The sequence below is a fragment of the Lolium perenne genome, chromosome 7 (genome assembly GCF_019359855.2).
Source record: "Lolium perenne isolate Kyuss_39 chromosome 7, Kyuss_2.0, whole genome shotgun sequence".
NCBI lineage: Eukaryota > Viridiplantae > Streptophyta > Magnoliopsida > Poales > Poaceae > Lolium > Lolium perenne.
In genome coordinates, this window is record NC_067250.2 from 99126498 (window position 1) to 99145099 (window position 18602).

The 18602-nt window shown below is 45.8% G+C and overlaps 1 protein-coding gene and 1 pseudogene across 1 annotated transcript; one reads left to right on the top strand and one right to left on the bottom strand.

Annotated features, from left to right (window-relative positions):
* Positions 1 to 8761: 8761 nt before the first annotated feature.
* Positions 8762 to 17955, top strand: LOC127316514 (F-box/LRR-repeat protein At3g26922-like; annotated as a pseudogene).
* LOC139833230 (uncharacterized) lies at positions 10228 to 12802 on the bottom strand. The gene is made up of 5 exons (XM_071823440.1): positions 12672 to 12802; positions 12236 to 12543; positions 11892 to 12147; positions 10580 to 11807; positions 10228 to 10498 (listed from the first exon to the last, which is right to left on the bottom strand). Exons 2-4 carry the CDS (start codon positions 12454 to 12456, stop codon positions 10623 to 10625), a joined length of 1662 nt encoding a protein of 553 aa, XP_071679541.1. The 5' UTR covers positions 12457 to 12543; positions 12672 to 12802; the 3' UTR covers positions 10228 to 10498; positions 10580 to 10622.
* Positions 17956 to 18602: the final 647 nt, after the last annotated feature.

Below are 18602 nucleotides of genomic sequence, written 5' to 3' on the forward strand. Positions count from 1 at the left end.
GAAATGGTAGTACTTGAATATGGAATGGAGTTCGAATATTTGTTCGGAGTCCCGGATGAGATCCCGGACATCACGAGGAGTTCCGGAATGGTCCGGAGAATAAGATTCATATATAGGATGTCATTTTATGTGAATTAAAATGTCGCGGAAGGTTCTATGGAAGGTTCTAGAAGGTTCTAGAAAAGTCCGGGAGAAACCACCAAGGAAGGTGGAGTCCACATGGGACTCCACCTCCATGGCCGGCCAACCCTAGATGGGGAGGAGTCCCAAGTGGACTCCTCCATAGGGGGCCGGCCACCCCCCACATGGGAGGTGGAAATCCCACCTTTTGGTGGGAGTCCTAGTTGGGCTAGGTTTCCCCTCCTATGGAAGGTTTTGGTTTCGGGTCTTATTCGAAGACTTGGACACCAACACTTGGGATCCACCTATATAATGAGGGGCCAAGGGAGGGGGCCGGCCACCCCAAGACCACAAGCTGGCCGCCCCCCTTGAGTGGCCGGCCACCCCCTCCCAAACCCTAGCCGCCCCCCCTCTCCTCCATATCTCCCGCGTAGCTTAGCGAAGCTCCGCCGGACTTCTTCACCGTCACCGACACCACGCCGTCGTGCTGTCGGATTCAAGAGGAGCTACTACTTCCGCTGCCCGCTGGAACGGGGAGGTGGACGTCGTCTTCATCAACAACCGAACGTGTGACCAAGTACGGAGGTGCTGCCCGTTCGTGGCGCCGGAACCGATCGTGATCAAGATCTTCTACGCGCTTTTGCAAGCGGCAAGTGATCGTCTACCGCAGCAACAAGAGCCTCATCTTGTAGGCTTTGGAATCTCTTCAAGGGTGAGACTCGATACCCCCTCGTTGCTACCGTCTTCTAGATTGCATCTTGGCTTGGATTGCGTGTTCGCCGTAGGAAAATTTTTGTTTTCTATGCAACGTTATCCTACATCATCTTATAATGCTACCGTCGCGATCTAAGCAAAATAAGATGCATAAAGGATTAACATCACATGCAATTCATATGTGATATGATATGGCCCTTTAGTCTTTGCGCCTTCGATCTTCATCTCCAAAGCACGGACATGATCTTCATTATCAACGGGCATGATCTCCATCATCGTCGGCGTAGCGTCAAGGTCCATGGCGCCGTCTTCATGGTTGTTTACCTCATGTAGCAACTATTACAACTACTTTGAAATACTACCCAACATGAAATTTAAAGACAACCATAAGGCTCCTGCCGGTTGCCACAATACAATAATGATCATCTCATACATATTCATCATCACATTATGGCCATATCACATCACCAAACCCTGCAAAAACAAGTTAGACGTCTCTAATTTGGTTTGCATATTTTACGTGGTTTAGGGTTTTTGAGTAAGATCCAATCTACCTACGAACATGAACCACAACGGTGATACTAGTGTTGTCAATGGAAAGAGTAAATTGAATCTTCACTATGGTGGGAGAGACAGACACCCGCAAAGCCACTTATGCAATACAAGTTGCATGTCGAACGTGGAGCAAGTCTCATGAACGCGGTCATGTAAAGTTAGCCCGAGCCGCTTCATCCCACCATGCCACAAAGATGCAAAGTACTCGAACTAAAGACAACAAAGCATCAACGCCCACAAAACAATTGTGTTCTACTCGTGCAACCATCTATGCATAGACACGGCTCTGATACCACTGTAGGGATTCGTAGCATAGAAAACAAAAAATTTCCTACCGCGAGAACGCAATCCAAGCCAAGATGCAATCTAGAAGATGGGAGCAACGAGGGGATGAACGAGACTAACCCTTGAAGATTTCCAAATCCTACGAGAGGAGGCTCTCGTTGCCGCGGTAGACGATCACTTGCCGCTTTCAAAAGCGCGTAGAAGATCTTGACGGTGCCACAATCGGCAGCACCTCCGTACTCGGTCACACGTTCGGTGTTGATGACGACGTCCTTCTCCCCGTTCCAGCGGGCAGCGGAAGTAGTAGATCCTCCTCGGAATCCCGGCAGCACGACGGCGTGGTGGCGGTGGTGGTGGAGAACTCCGGCAGGGCTTCGCCTATGCACTGCGGGAGTATTATGTGGAGGAGGAGAGGCTAGGGTTTGGGGAGAGGGGGTGGCTAGGGCGCCGGCCATGGGCAGCCCTAGGTGGTGCGGCCAAGAGTGGCTGCCCCTCCCTCTCCTCCTCATTATATAGGTGGAAATCCCCAAGAGTTGTAGTCCAAGTCTTCGAATAAGACCCCAACAATGAAACCTCCCATAGGTGGGAAACCTACTCAAGGGGGGAGTCCTACCCAAGGTGGGACTCCCACCTTTTCCTTAGGTGGGGTGGCCGGCCACCTATGGTGGAGTCCACCTGGGACTCCACCCCTTAGGGTTTGGCTGGCCATGCAAGGTGGAGTCCCTCTGGGACTCCACTTTCCATGGTGATTTCTTCCGGACTTTTCTAGAACCTTCTAGAACCTGCCATAAATGCACCAGATCATTTCCAAAATTGGAATATGACTTCCTATATATAAATCTTATTCTCCGGACGATTCCGGACCTCCTCGTGATGTCCTGGATCCCATCCGAGATTCCGAACAAAACTTCGAACTCCATTCCATATTCCATATCTACTTAAATGACATCAAACCTTAAGTGTGTCACCCTACGGTTCGCGAACTATGCAGACATGGTTGAGACCTCTCTCTGACCAATAACCAATAGCGGGATCTGGAGATCCATAATGGCTCCCACATATTTAACGATGACTTTAGTGATCGACTGAACCATTCACATACGATACCGATTCCCTTTGTCACGCGATATTTTACTTGTCCGAGGTTTGATCATCGGTATCTCTATACCTTGTTCAAACTCGTCTCCTGACAAGTACTCTTTACTCGTACCGTGGTATGTGGTCTCTTATGAACCATTCATATGCTTGCAAGCTAATTAGACGACATTCCACCGAGAGGGCCCAAAGTATATCTATCCGTCATCGGGATGGACAAATCCCATTGTTGATCCATATGCCTAAACTCATACTTTCCGGATACTTAATCCCACCTTTATAACCACTCATTTACGCAGTGACGTTTGATGTAATCAAAGTACCCTTCCGGTATAAGTGATTTACATGATCTCTTGGTCGAAAGGACTAGGTAACTATGTATCGAAAGCTTATAGCAAATAACTTAATGACGTGATCTTATGCTATGCTTAATTGGGTGTGTCCATTACATCATTTACATAATGACATAACCTTGTTATTAATAACATCCAATGTTCATGATCATGAAACTATGATCATCTATTAATCAACAAGATAGTTATACAAGAGGCTTACTAGGGACTTCTTGTTGTTTACATAACACACATGTATCAATGTTTCGGTTAATACAATTATAGCATGGTATGTAAATATTATCATAAACACAAAGATATATTATAATAACCATTTATTATTGCCTCTTGGGCATATCTCCAACACCTAGCGGGTCCGGATGCAACCAACGCGGTCACTTAGCGCGACCGCGCAGCGTTCATAGAGATGCAAACGTGCCACATATCTGGATCGCGTTTGCGTCTCCGCGGACGCCCCGATCACTATGTGTTGCTCCGCTGGAACAGGATGCAGGCGCATTTTGCGACCGCGCGATCGCAAACAGTCGTTCCGCGTTCATTTACGTTCCGCGTCCATTTACGTCGTCCCGTTGGAGATGCCCTCAAGCTTCAACATCATGTCTTCAATCCTCCGATAGCTTCTTGACACCGGCCAACGGCTTCCACTGCGACATTAGAGAAAAAGCCATGTATATCAAACAATATTTTATACTAAATCTGGTAAGCCACAAGGACCAGAAAATAGGTGCTGCCAAAAAACAGGAAATATGATTGTGTCTGTTTCCCCCGGCTGTGAGGAAAATATCCACAACGTCATCCCTACACCCAGGCAAGTATTGCTTACCAAAAGCCTCCCTTACTACACACCAAACAAACTTCGCTAAGGGGCAAACGAAAATATGATCCACATCGATCCTCCTCCACACGACAACAAGTGCACAGCACACTCCCAGGCCAACCGCACAACGTCAGCTGAGAGATTGCACTTCCCCCTAAAACACATCCATAAGAAATTTATTTGTTTCAATGGACAGTTTGTTTTCCACATATCTAGCATCCTCAAGTCCCTAACATCAGAATTCATAATAAACCTATATAGAGACCTGGCAGAGAATATTTTTAGCATCCAAAAGCCATTCAACTTTGTCCATTGAAATAGACAACCTGATCACGTTAGCAAGGAGAGCACCAAACTCCTGTCATTCCTGGACCTTATCAGGGCTAAACGATCTGTTTAAAGACAAACCCCACGATTGCCCATTAGAAATTTCAGCAACAATTTTGTTCTTCTGTTCGCAGCATGAAAAGACCAAAGGGAAACAAGTTTTCAATGGACAGTCTCCTAACCACGCGTCATGCCAGAAAAACGCACTCCGCCCATTTCCCACCTCATAAGAAGTTCCTTTTTTGAACCAAAACTTGATTTTATGAAGAGTTTTTCAACATTGGGAATTGGAGTTAAGCAGTGTAGGAGCCGTGTCGTTCCTTTGTATTAGCTCGTTGTTAGCAGCCCGGGCGTAAAGGGAGTAAAAGAAGATAAATATTTCTCGGAAGCAGCTCTTCGCCTGTGGGAACTTGCTCTTTTCTTTTGTTTGAAAATGCAACCTATGCTAAAACAGCCGAATAAAAAACCAAAAAGTCAAGAGGTGGATCAGTTGATCCTTTTCTCGATTGAATGCGCTTTCTATCCCCCGGAACTATTGGATTGGTAAAAACCAGCACCCCACATGTACTTGTTTCTAAGCAATTGACAACTCAAATCTTGACACCCCCTTCTAGTTTATATGTCCATTTGCTCATCAAGCAAATGTTTCTAATCTGAGAATCAGTGAAGCCGAAGCCACCAAATTCTTTAGGTTTGCACAACAGGTCCCATTTAACCATATGATACTTTTTCTTATCACCCCACCCTTCCCAAAAAAAAAACTCTAGCTCTGATCATATCCATTTTGGGTCCCTTCCAACAAAAGAAAGAAACACATAATATAAGTAGCCAAGTTATCAAGGCAGGAATCAATCAAGATAGCTCGCCCACTAGAAGAGGCTTGTCCAGAGCAACCATACGCTAGTTTCTTAATTAGTTTCTCATGGACAAAATCCAAATCTAGAGGTTGCTGGTAGTGACGGTCTTGACAATAACCCACGATCTCACCCTTGCTAGATCAGGCATTGTCGACGTATGTGCTCCTATCCTTTGTTGAAGGTGGGTGGTGGGTCCAATCTTCGAGGATGACAATTCTAAGATTGACCTTTGGTGTGTTGATGAGACCCATCAAGACCGGTGTAAGTATGATGATTTCTTCTTGAAGATAGTCTTGTAGTAGTTGGGATTTTTGGTGTTTTTGTCGGAGATTTATCATGAGTAAGAACGGAAATGCATAACTGATCTTGGACTCATCTACTCCCTTTGTTCGGACCCTCTATATGGTCTAAGAGCATCTCCACTCGGTCCCCCAGCACCCTCTTCCTAGGTCGAAATTTATCGCTGGATCTACTTTTTTTCCAGTCGTGTCTCCAAGACCTCAATTTTCGCCGGATTGGACCTAAATTAGATCCGACGATCGCAGGCCGAACCCAGGGCGCCGGGGAGCGCCTGCGAGCGCCGGATGGAGGCAAAAAAAGGGCGTGGGATCGCGTTGTCGGTGACACAACGTGGATTTCCCTCCACTTTTTCACTTTCCCTCCATTTCTTGCCGCCATATCCCCCAAACGGCGCCGTTTCCCCAAGCTTCGCCATTTCCCTCAGACCCCGCCATTTTCCCCAAGCTCCACACCATGCTGCCCAAAAAGTTCGTTGACCCTCACGCGACCATCACCGCCACCGCCAAACCCACGCAGCGCAAGCCGTGGAAGCCGAAGCAAAAGCCGGACGCCACAAGCAACGCTGAGTGGGACAGGGACATCCATTAGAGAAGGGCCGAGACCCAAGGCCGGAACCTTTGTGGGCGTATCCGTGACCGTATCCGTCAACTATCCGACCAAATTCATTTTCGCCTTCCGTAATCCTCAGTCGATCAATCGATCGGAAATAATCCGTTTCGTTTTCACCCCCTAGGTATGAGTATGCTAATAGTACATGCCAGTGTAATCCGACTAAACATTGATTCAGCGAGGGCGGCGATTTGGAACCTGCACTACAGTCTACAAGTAGCCTGATATTTTTATTATCAGAAACAATATATTTAAGTTTCATATAAAAGTTCTCCTGATACACATAGATGAATTTCACACTTCTGCGGTTATTAAAAGGTACTCCCTCTATTTTATACCAGTTATTGTTGATTTGAATGTTTATGTATAGATACATCTGAATCTATGATATGTAATTGAAAAGACAATTCACTCACAATATAAAATAAAATAAACACTATTATTTGGGGGTACTCCCCGGAAATTCAATTTGGCTCCCGGGTGCATATGCTCCCTCTACTAAGAAATATATTTTGAAGTGTCAAAAAATTTTGACAAAAAATTCTACCTCTAGATCTTCACAATATATGTTCGTACGCAAAGTTTCGAGAAAAAACGATATTTTTTATGGTCTATATAAAAAAGAGAAAATTTATGTTGTGACAAGCTTTATTTTAAGCACTGAATTTTATCTTTTTTACACACGCCAGAAGACAAGTCGAATTTTGACGAAACAACTTTGTGAACGTGTAGCATGTGAAGATGTTTGTGCGAATTTTTTGTTTCAAATTATTTGATATTTCAAAATGTATCTAAGATGCATTTTAAAATAAATAGATCATATGATCCCATGTGCCGAAACACCACTCCCGGTACTCCCTCCTTGCTTACAATGTAGTGCATATAATTTTTTCAAAAAGTAAAACAATATGTTAACTTTGATCAAGTTCCTTTTATAATAATATCTACATCTTTCACACCAAATGCATATGAAAATATACATTGTGAAAAATCTAATGGTATTGATTTGGTATTCTAGATGCTGATATTTTTTTCTATCTATTTGATTAAACTTTATATTATTAAACTTTTAAAAATATCTTATACGCGCTACATTTTAGCAAGGAGGAAGCACTACAGAGTTTGAGAACTTTTTAAGGCTCAATTCAATATTCGAAAAATTGCTTATTCGCTACTCCCTCCTGTCTCTTTTAATTGACTCGAATTTAGTACAACTTATATTAAATTTGAGTCAATTAAAAAGAACAGGAGGGAGTAGTAGTAAATACGGAGTAGTTGACGCTGAGGGCATCTCTAGCGAGGCGACGCATTTCGGACGCCCAAACGGATGCGTCGTCCCAAATGGTCGAAATTGACCGCGCGTCCGTTTGCGTCGAGGTGGCTCCAGCGGCATGACGCATAATTTTTTCACATTCATAAAATTCATAATTTACATTAATACAAAACATAAAAAGGCCATAAAGGCGTGATAAAACTAGGTACTGCCTACTGGTCGTCGTCACTGACGAGGTCGATGAACTCCGGCGTCGGCCATGGAAGCAGGTACGCCGGCGATGGAGGAGGTAGGGCACGCCGCGGCAACTGCGGTCAGGCCATCGCCTGTGCAGGAGGCTGTGGTGAAGGTGGCCATGGATCCTAGGCCGGAGCAGCAGCTGAAGCGCGGCCGTTGGAACGCGTCGGCGTGGCCGGAGGAGTCGCCGTCCTCCCCCGCACGAGCGCAGACTCGCAGAGCTGGATTGCGAGCCCGTCCCACAAAGCGAGCTCGTTGAGCTCGCTATTGGCCAGTGCCATGGCAATGGCCTCCTCCTCGGTAATGTCCAGCGGCTGGGTCTCCGGATACCACGCCGGCCAGCCGTCGTCGTGGTTGTAGTCTGCGGACTCCGCGTGCTCGTCCTCGTCCGCGTCCTCCTGGTCGTTCTCCTCTTCTTCCGCGGCGATCTCGCGGTCGAAGTACTCGACGTCGCCGAGGTAGCCAGCGAGTCGAACTCCCACGTTCTGAACGAGATCCAGTTGTAGGAGTTGAGTGCGTACGTCGGATCTTCCCGGAGATCAAGATCCGGCGACAAGATCGCTCGGTGGCGGCGCACCTCGTCCCGGCACTCTCGGCTCTCGCGCGGCACGGGGGGGACCGGCACGCGCCTGGAGTTGAGGTACCAGCCCTCTCGAGGCAGGTTTGCGTTCGGCCATGGCACCGACTGGTTTTCCTCCGAAAGGCGGCGCGCGAGCTCGACGCGGATGTACCACTCGACCCATGGCATCTTGCCGGACCGCGAGCTGCTTGCCTCGTGGTCGTTCTTGGTCTTACGAAACGGCCAGCATTTCTTCCCCATAGCGTCGGTCGGGTGGATAGTGTGGGCTCTGGCAATGGTGTGGTCGCGGAAATGGCCGTCGGGCAGCGTTCCTTTAAGAGGCTCGGACGCCATCTCGCCTTCAATGTCCTGCCACTGCGACACCGCCCAGCAGCGCACGCTCGCGAAAGCCAAGGCGCGTCATTAACGCGGCCATGGAAAAGCTACAGCGTGCCGCCCGTAAGTAATGTCACGGAAGACGAATCATATGTGTCCTGTCAGACGGGTCCATGTAAGAACCTGGCAAACGATCGCTGCATCCGCGCAGCGTCCAGAGAGACGCAAATCTGACCCATATTTAGGTCATATTTAGGCAGCTACGGACGGTCCAATCAGTACGCATTACTCCACTGGAGGTGCTACAGACCTATTTTCAGCTCGGGCGGATCCAAACGGTCGCCCCCTGAAGACTGTAGAATGGCCAGTCTAGTGTGGACAAACTCCAGCTGACACAAATCAGTCGTTCCCCCCGTTGCCCTCGCCCAAAACCCTCCTCCGCGTGCCGTGCGGCGGCCAGTATCGCCGCCACTGACCACCTCGGGCCTCCGACGATGCGGCACGGGCTGCCTCCGGAGACGCTGAGCTCCGGCGACTACGAGCTGCTCCAATTCCTATATGCCTCCCTCCCGGAGCCGCCGGTCTCCACATTCCCCTCCCTCCGCTGCGCCGCCGACGGAGACAAGACCGACCGCGTCAGCCGCCTCCCGGACGATATCCTCCGCCGCATCGTATCCCTCCTACCGGCCAAGGACGGCGCGCGCACCACCGTGCTCTCCTCGCGCTGGCGCGGCCTCTGGCACTCCGCGCCGCTCGTCCTCGCCGACACCCACCTCCTCCCCGGGGCCGACGCGGGGGTTCGGCCCGCCCGCGCCGGCGCCACCGCGCGTGTCGTCACAGACGCCGTCTCCGCCGCCCTCAGGGGCTCAGGGCACATCCTGGGCCCTTCCCCTTCGTCAGCCTCTCCTGCAGTTTCATCGCCGGCGCCGACCGCCCCGTGCTCGCGCGCTGGTTCCAGCACCTTGCCACCAAGGGCGTCGACGTGCTTGTCTTCGTCAATCGCCCATGGCCCATCCCCGGCTTGCGCCTCCCCTCCTCGCTCTTCAGCTGCGCCTCCCTCCGCAAGCTCTGGATCGGCGCCTGGGTGTTCCCGGACACCACCACGCTCCCGCGCGGCGCCGCCTTCCCCAACCTTCGTGAGCTCGTCCTCGGCTGCGCCGTCATGGAGGACAAAGATCTCGACTTCGTGCTCGCCGCGAGCCCCGTGCTGGAGATCCTCGCCGTCGCCGGAAGCCAGAACCCAGTGCACGCTCGTCTCGCCAGCCCCAGCCTACGGCGCGGGATGTTCTGCTTGTCCATCCTGGACGAGGTCGCCGTGGTGGACGCCCCAAGCATGGAGGGTCTCTTCCTCTGGCATAATAAGACCACCGTGAGCAAAACGAGCACGACGGTCAAGATTGGCCATGCCCCTAAGCTGAGTTTGCTGGGATACCTGGAGCCAGGAGTGCACACCCTGCAGATCAGCGACACCATCATCAAGGTACGCGCGATGCCATGTCAACTCATTTCTCAGTTTCCAATCCTTCCTTTCATGCTGCTATGGACCATAGTTGCCATGTTTCCGGTACGACGGGTACGGGGGACGGAAACGGGGGACGGGAGTCGGAGGCTGGCAAAAACAGGGTACACTGTGGGTATACATCTCTCGAACGTTTTTTGTTCAAGGGGGACGTGAATCCATCAACTTGGGTACGATGACTCCGGTACGGTACCTTGGGACGAGAAACGTGAATCCGGTACGATACATGTATGAATCAAGTATATATGGGGACGAAAGTGATAACCATCGATATTTAATTAAAGTACCGGATTCTTAACAGAATACTTGACTTAATACAGAAATTCTTAGAAAAATACTTGACTTAACACAGATATTCGAAATTATAGTGAACCAAAGTTTCAAACAAGCAAGCAAAATGACTAAGATAATGGACAAAATCAACTTCAGTAGCACCGCTCAAGTGACTCATGTGCTCATGTGCTCCAGCAGTCCAGCTGCATCCAAGTGACTGCTCCAGCGTTCCAGCTTTCCAGGTTCACCAAGACAAACTCACCATGTACCTTTCAAGACAAAAAGAACAGTTAGTGATCATAGAAATGTAAACATAGTAGTCAATATTTTCTAGAGTTCAGCGTAGTTACCGGTCATTTCCTCTGAATTTTTTGTGGTGGTTCAGCTGCTTCATCAATGGGTTCTATTGTCCTCCAAGGAAGACCAACGCAGCTGCTCAAGCTTCAAGCTTGACTCCTCCAGTAAGCTATTATCAGGATCAATATCCCACTTATAATGCGGTCCTGAATTGTAGCCCTCTGTAAACCTTCTCCTGAGTCGCTCGTTTGCATGAATATAGACAAGCTTATCAGCTGTCTTTGTATTCAACTTGTTTCTCTTTACACTGTGTATAAATGAGTAGGTACTCCAATTTCTTTCAGCAGAGGAGCTACTTATTGGCTGAGACAACACTTTCTTTGCCACCTCGCTTAAATTTGGAGTTTCGGAGCCATAAGTGAACCACCAGTCAATGGCATTCATTGCTGCTGCATCAGCTTGAACAGCCGACAATGCATACAAACCTTTCTTCATTATAAATGTGTTGAATTCTTCACGTAAAAGAGCATATTCCTTTTGGTCTTCTGCAATTCTATTAAGGGCCTGCATAACACCTTGCATAACCTCCTTGTCATCATTTGGAGCTTTCCTTTTACCACCACCAGGAGCAAGAGTTGCAAGATATGCTTGATCATAGTATTTTGGAGAAAGAGCGAATGCTAAGCAATGGAAGTTCCAATTCATCTTTCCCCACCGATCAAGAATAATGTTGTTTACCTCGGGCCAATCATCCTTGTGAGGGTTATCTTCGTTTGTCATGACATCTTGTATCTCGCCAAGCATATTGTCCATTTTTTCATAAATATCACCAGATTTTGGACCTTCTCCATCGCTGAACTTGATTACCATGTACAATGGTCTTGTGATATCAAGGATGATGTTAATCTCATCCCAAAATGCCTCATCCATGATATTCTGGGCAATCGCATTTGCTGCTGCTCTTGTTTGCACATCAGCATCCCTCACCAATTCCTTCCACTTGCTTGTGACAACGGTAGTAGTAAGTGTCTCTCGGACATCCATAAGCCTCTTAAGCAAAATATAGTGAGATGCAAATCTTGTTTTTGAGACCTTTAACAGATCCAAGTCAGAGTTCTTTCTAAAGAGAGCTTGAAAGTGTTGGTGGTTCCTAAAGAACTTCACAATTACTTTTCCAGTCTGGTATGTGTCAACCATCCAAGCAAACTGATTTGCGAAATCTTTGAATATAAGATTCAGTGTGTGCACCACACATGGGGACCAAAATATATGCTTATGCACCTGTCATATATAAAAGAGAACCATAAGTGTGGAATGCACAAATGCAATTACTAAAACCGAAGTACCAAACTAGGAGACACATACTTTCTGGATTTCTCTACCCGCAACTTTGCAATTAGATGCATTATCAGTGACGACCTGAAGGACATTAGCTGGGCCAATCTCTTCAATAGCTTGCAGCAAAAATTCTGCAATGGCTTCACCTGTCTTCTCTTGTCCGGAGAAGTCTTCAGCATACAGGAACATTGAACCACAACTGTTTGATGCCATGACATTGATTAAAGGTTGGTTCTTCATATTTGTCCACCCATCAGAAACGATGGAGACACCATGGGAATACCTATATAGAATTTTATTAGTGGACTAAGAAGCTATATAACAAAGTACACAAAGCTGATGGTTAGAGATGCTAAATGTTGACAGCTTACCATGTCTGCCTAACCGGATCTAAGTCAGTTTCCACCTTTCTCTTACATGCATCTAAAAGGGTAGTTCTGGCCTTCTCATAGGCAGGAGGTTTGTATCCCTTCGGAGCTTTCTGAATGGCTGCTACCATTTCAGGGTATTGTGGACTCCTCAAGACATTAAAAGGAATTCCATTAGCACAAAGAAACATCATTATATGCATGTCCACTCCATCTCTTTCCATCCCAGCAAAAGCTTCTGCTAATGGTCCATTAGAAAATTTCTTGTTAGCCAACGAGCTTGAAGCTTGTCCTTTCTCAGCTCGCTGGTACTGTAGATAAACCAAACCAGAAAAAAAGAGTCATACATGAGTCATACAGTTTGAAAAAACAAGCCATTCAGATCAGTACCTTGTCATATATTTAATCAATATGCAGGATATTGAGGAAGGGGAAGTACCTTGTCATATATTTTCTTATACTTGACGCGATCATTTGCGACTGAGCAGCGCGAGATTTGTGGTGTCTTCCCAGGACCAACGCCAAAGAAGTGCTCACGAATTCTTGTATAACTGCTTGTGTATTTCTTATCACAGTGTTTGCATCGCCATGGTCTTGATCCACCGGTGTTCTTCTTACGTGCATCAAGAAGAATTACCTCATCTAGGAGGGGTTTAGCAGCTGTTGCAGTACCATTCTCGGCCGATTCCTCTTCTTCATCGGCGCCGTCAGCGGTATTCTGCTCATCACCGGAATTGCTGCAATCAAGTTCAACCACGCTAGCCTCCTCAGCGTCAGTCCGAGCTGCTAACTTACGCTTGGACCCAAACGCCATTGCCTGAAATAATGAACAGGTTCATAGATATATTACTTAGCAAGTACCATGTTCACAAAAAAAGTCCACACAACTTCACAAACAGGTGATGTGCAACTACTAGCAGTTCATTCTTACAGCAAGATTTAGCAACTTAGAGAGTTGGAGAGAAATTGGATTCATAACCCAGAACAAGAATCGGAGAGAATGGTGTAGGTGTACCTGAATCGAGCAATCTGCAAGTTGTGTCCTTCGCTCCTTGCCTCGTGGTGGTTTTCTCCAGCCCAGGACGGTGTGACGGGAGTACTTATAGAGGGGAATCCATGGGAAGATGGAGATGCATCGCCTTCTCCCCAACGGCAAGATCCATTGATTTGCATGCTTTGGGTACGGTGTGATTCAATGGAGAGGGAGATCGAGGAGGGAGAAGAGGTCGAGGAGTTAGGAAGGGGAAAAGAAACGGCGGCGGGCTGCGGGCTGACCAGCTGACTCGCTCGATGGATTTGTACATGTATAGACGTACGTATCGATGACTGACTTGAACCGTATCGACGACTGAATCGCAGGGTATCGAACCACGTTTCCAGGACTGAATCGCACCGTTTCGGCAACCGTTTCCGAATCCGAATCTGGTACGTCGACTCTGGTACGAGGGACGGGCGACCGTACCGCGTTTCCGGTAACTATGCTATGGACGGAATATGAGTCTGGATTGCAATTGCTAGATACAAGACATAATTGCAGCTTTGGGGGAACATGGGGTTGGGTTGTTTAGGATCTCCGGAACAGCGATCAACCGATGATATGACCAAGAAAAAACGCAACCAGTAAGAGGAATTTTGAAACAGGGTAGGCCGGCGTTAAGTTATATAGGCTTCTCTTGTAGTGCACATAGTTTAGCCATGCAAAGTTGCAAGCCAAGAGGAAACCATATGAAATTCATGTCTTTCAGTCTCTTGCTAGGCAAAAGAATTACAATTTTACTCCTATTTTAGAATGCAACTCATTTTTGTATTAAACACATATCAGAGCAACCACTGGTTATCATTTCGTCATGCTTACCACATAATAAGGTCTGCAATTATCAGGCTATTAGGGCATGTCTGGTTTGCAGCAGCCACACTTTCTTGTGCAGTTACCCTATTTGTCATTAACTCAATTGCTAGCCAACTTTCGCCACAAGTGTGGTTACCAATTAACCCTTCCTTCATGTTTGGCAGAAAGTAATTGTCTTGCATACCAATAAATTTTGAAAGGCCCTTGAAAAATAATCATGCAAGTAAACTACTAGAACAATTGCAGAGGGGAAAACTGATAGTGTCATATCTTTACCCATTTAGGATTCTACTGCTAAATCTAGACAATCGTATTTTGATAAACTGGATTTGTTCCTTCTGAACTTAGCATGCTGACATAGAAGTAGATGTCACTAAACTTTTGACCAGCTCAGGGAACCATTCCCTACATGTTAAGAAAATACCACCTTGTTAAATGGGCGGATGTCTGTCAACCTAGAGACCAGGGAGGTCTGGGTCTTACTAATTTAGATGTTAAGAATATAAGTCTTCTTTGTAAATGGCTGTGGCATTTAGAGAATGAAGAAGGGACTTGGCAGAAGGTGCTAAAGTTTAAGTATTTGAAAAAAGGAACCCTTACTCAGGATAGGAAATATATAGGTTGTTCACAGTTTTGGTCTGGTTTGATGGTAGTTAAGCATATTTTTTATAGTTGCTGCAAAAGGATTCTGGGAGATGGGTGTAAAACAAGGTTTTGGGAAGATGTGTGGGTTGGAGAAAAACCATTGTGTGTGGTCTTTCCAAGGCTTTACAATTTGACTTTTACTCATGAGATTACAGTAGCTAAGGTGTTTGCTCAAGAGTTCAATTGCATTCGTTTTAGAAGATGTTTATATGGCGAATCCCTGGAAATGTGGAACAAGCTTTTAGATATATGTAGAAGAACTAATCTTACCGAGGAACCTTATAGAGTTAGCTGGACTTTAACTAAATCTGGGTTTTTTCAGTTAAATCTCTTTACACTTATTTGATAGCTCGACGTATTTTATTCCCATACAAAATGATTTGGAGGATGAATATACCTCTTAAAGTCAAAGCTTTTATTTGGCTGATTGTGAAGGATAGAATCTTAACCAAGAATAACTTTGCTAAGAAAGGTTGGAAAGGGTGTATCTTATGTGAGTTCTGTGGTGGTAATGAAAGTATTAATCACTTGTTCTTTGAGTGTCCCTTGGCGAGATTTAATTGGAGTGTAGCAAGATGTGCTTTAGGGATAGAGAGTAAACCTGAGAACTTTTATGATCTTTGCCAGAATTTTTTTGGTGTAGATAGAGTAGTGGTCATGTTAGGTACAGCGGCTTTACTTTGGAACTTATGGAAAACAAGAAACTCCTCTTGTTTTCAAAGGAAGATGCCTAATAACCCTACTGATGTTATCTTCTCTATGTGCCGTCTCTTGGATGATTGGAATATTCTTCAGAAAGAAAAGGTCAGAAGAACCGTGCTACGGGTGTCTGAGCGGATGCGACGAATTGCAAAAGAAGTTTTTGGGAGGAGACACGGATGGGCTCCTGTAACAAGAAGAATCTGCGACGGTTGATTGACTTCAACTATGTGTCCGCATGTTTTTGTTATGTCTACCCTGGAGTCTCTCTATATGCTCCTTCTTAAAAGACTTAGACCTTAGTTTCTAAAAGAGAGAAGTTGTAATAAGATTTAGTTTTTAGTTCCGGTTTTAGATTTCGTGTGTGGTAGTGGTGTTGTTGAGTAGCGGGGGTTCCTGCTGAGAATCTCCGTTTTGTCTTTTTTTTTTATGACAGACTCCAATTTCTTTAATGAAATTGGGGGCCGTGTGGCCCCTTTAATCAAAAAAAAGAAGCCTGATGCATGAGGGCAGTCTCCAACGAAATAAAAAAAGTAGATGGGGGTGGGGAAGGAGGGGCCTCTTACCTTTACATTGTAACCAGTGGATCATCCTAAATGGATGATCTAAAATAAGTCGGACACGTAAAAGGCGTAGTACCCTGCTAATTACCGTATAATCACTACACGATAAACTGGTAAGGTAACTGCAAATACAGTTTGCCGAATTTGTGAAAACCGCATGCCTATCGTGGGTGACTGATTTGTGCTCTTTGGGTGCATCGCAGGCTGGAACAAAGGCGAGCACAAGCACCACTGTCTCAAGCGTCCAGATATTGGCCTTGAAATTACAGTTCGGAGTCTGCAGTGAAGTCAAGATGCTTCCCAGCTTGTTATTCAACATATGATCTTAAACCTTGGCTTATGTTCTTCTCTAAACAACATTGGTCTACCAGAGTTAATTTTGACAGGAGCATGGTACTTATGGTGGGAAAGAAGACAATTTACTCATGGGGAAGCACTTCAAATTATCCATCGAAGTGCAATGTCAATTGGTGTGTTAGCCACAAATTATTGGAAAGCAAAGAAGCATACTATCATAAATAAGAAGGAATCCTGGACTAGACCTATGGAAGGGGTTTTGAAAATAAATGTCGATGCAGCTTATGATGAGGATCAAGGTCGAGGGAGTATTGGAACAGTGGTAAGGGATTATACAGGTAAATTTATTTATGCAAACTGTAAAGAGTTACTGTTCGTGGCTGATCCTTTAATGGCCGAAGCGTATGCGTTAAGAGAAGGTCTAAGTGCAGCACAATTCTTGGGAGGAAATCAATATATCATCCAGTCGGACAATTCTCAGGTGATAGATACTATGAATGATGGAGGTTTCTCTGCCACGTCCTCGGCAGCCATTTTTGATGATTGTAGAATCCTTGCCGCAGGATATATTAATATCAGCTTTGAACATTGCAGAAGGGAGGCTAATGAGGCAGCACATGAGATAGCTAGGTTTTGTTTTGAGAATCGTTTAGATTGTATTTGGGACGATGAGCCCCCTAGCTTTTTACTTCCGAGGATGATAAATGATGTAACTGTTATTTGAACTCAGAGCAGCAAGTTTCAGACGCACTCTTTTCCTTACCAGGGTACCGAAGGGGACTGGAAGGTTTTTAATGAGGCGGCTTGCTGACTCTTTTTAATAGATGGTGATATTTCAAAAAAAAAAAAAGATGCTTCCCAGCTTCCTCAGATGCTTTCCTAGCGTTAAGACGTTGATTGTCCAGGTAACACTCCCTTGCCCATTCCTTCAATTCTACATGTGGCGTTGTTCAGACCACTACATTGCATCAGATTGCTGCTGTATAATCACCACAATGTGCAGCTGAACTGTTTCCTGACTTAAAATTGCAGTCTGAGGAAACTCTTGAACCCACTAGCAAACTCAGTGTCAAGTCCTGGAAGGGCACAGGTCCTATTGAGTGTGTCCAGTCGCACCTCAAGACTTTGCTTTTCCGCGAGCTGCAAGGGATCGTAACGAGTTCAAATTCCTGACTTTCATCGCTGAGAATGCCCAGAAGCTGGAGAAGATGTACATTGAAGTAAAAATGGGTCTAAGTCGCACCACGAGGGAAGTGATGGCTACCAAACTGAGGGCTCTTAAGTCTGCTAATTGGGCTAGCAGGGACTGCGAAATGCTATTCAGGACAAGTAAAGTTCTTAGAGGAGGTACCATTTGGAGCATCGAAGTTGGTACATGTTTATCACTTGATGATCCACTTTACTTAAAGTGAATGTCTGGGACTCCAATGGGCCCGCATATTCCAACACCCAAGATGCCACCACCAATGTTGAGTACTTGCTGTGTTAGAGAGAGTCCTACTACTAGCATCAGTAGATTTATTTGCTGTTATATGTTAGTATTCTGTGAAGAATCTGCTTGTAGCCCTGCACTTGCTACTATCTGAATCTGAAGTGAGAGCTCCAATTGATAGAAGATGAGTTGAGTACTTCAGTGAACTCGGAAGGATGAAGTTGACCATGATGTTATATTTGACTAGCTGGGCTCAACTTGTTTCGGGCGACCTTGGTGTGAATCCAGCATGCGCAATACATGAGAGTGAAAACATGCATGATATTAAGATATTAATAATATAAATATAAATATTCTTTTTTTAGAAACACTGTACAAACGCAGACGCTCACAAATACGCATACACTCACCCCTATGAATATACACACGCAGACCCTACCTCTATGAGCACCTCCGGAAGACTGAGCCGGTGGATTGGATCTTGAAATTGACGAAGTCACCTCGCTATATAAGGAGTTTCCTATATAGGGTAAGGTTAGATTATTTGAATCTAAGAATATCTCACTTTTCAGTTGCAGTTGATTTCTACACCAATTCCTGGGTTGAGGTGGAAGACTGAGCCGGTGGATTGGATCTTGAAATTGACGAAGTCACCTCGCTATATAAGGAATTTCCTATATAGGGTAAGGTTAGATTATTTGAATCTAAGAATATCTCACTTTTCAGTTGCAGTTGATTTCTACACCAATTCCTGGGTTGAGGTTGATTCTGCCCGTACATTTAAAATGTCATTACGCTTCCATCATGCAGGCAAAATGAAACAAAACAATGGTCGATCTCTTGATGTCGGATAACCGAGTTGTTAGCCTAAAACCACCACATTCC

Excerpts from the sequence above, each read along its gene's own strand:
- LOC139833230 (XM_071823440.1), bottom strand. The coding sequence starts at position 12,456 with ATGGAAAGAGATGGAGTGGACATGCATATAATGATGTTTCTTTGTGCT. Across the intron at positions 12,148-12,235 it reads GATCCGGTTAGGCAGACATG|GTATTCCCATGGTGTCTCCA; the intron begins GTAAGCTGTCAA and ends AATTCTATATAG. Across the intron at positions 11,808-11,891 it reads CGGGTAGAGAAATCCAGAAA|GTGCATAAGCATATATTTTG; the intron begins GTATGTGTCTCC and ends TATATATGACAG.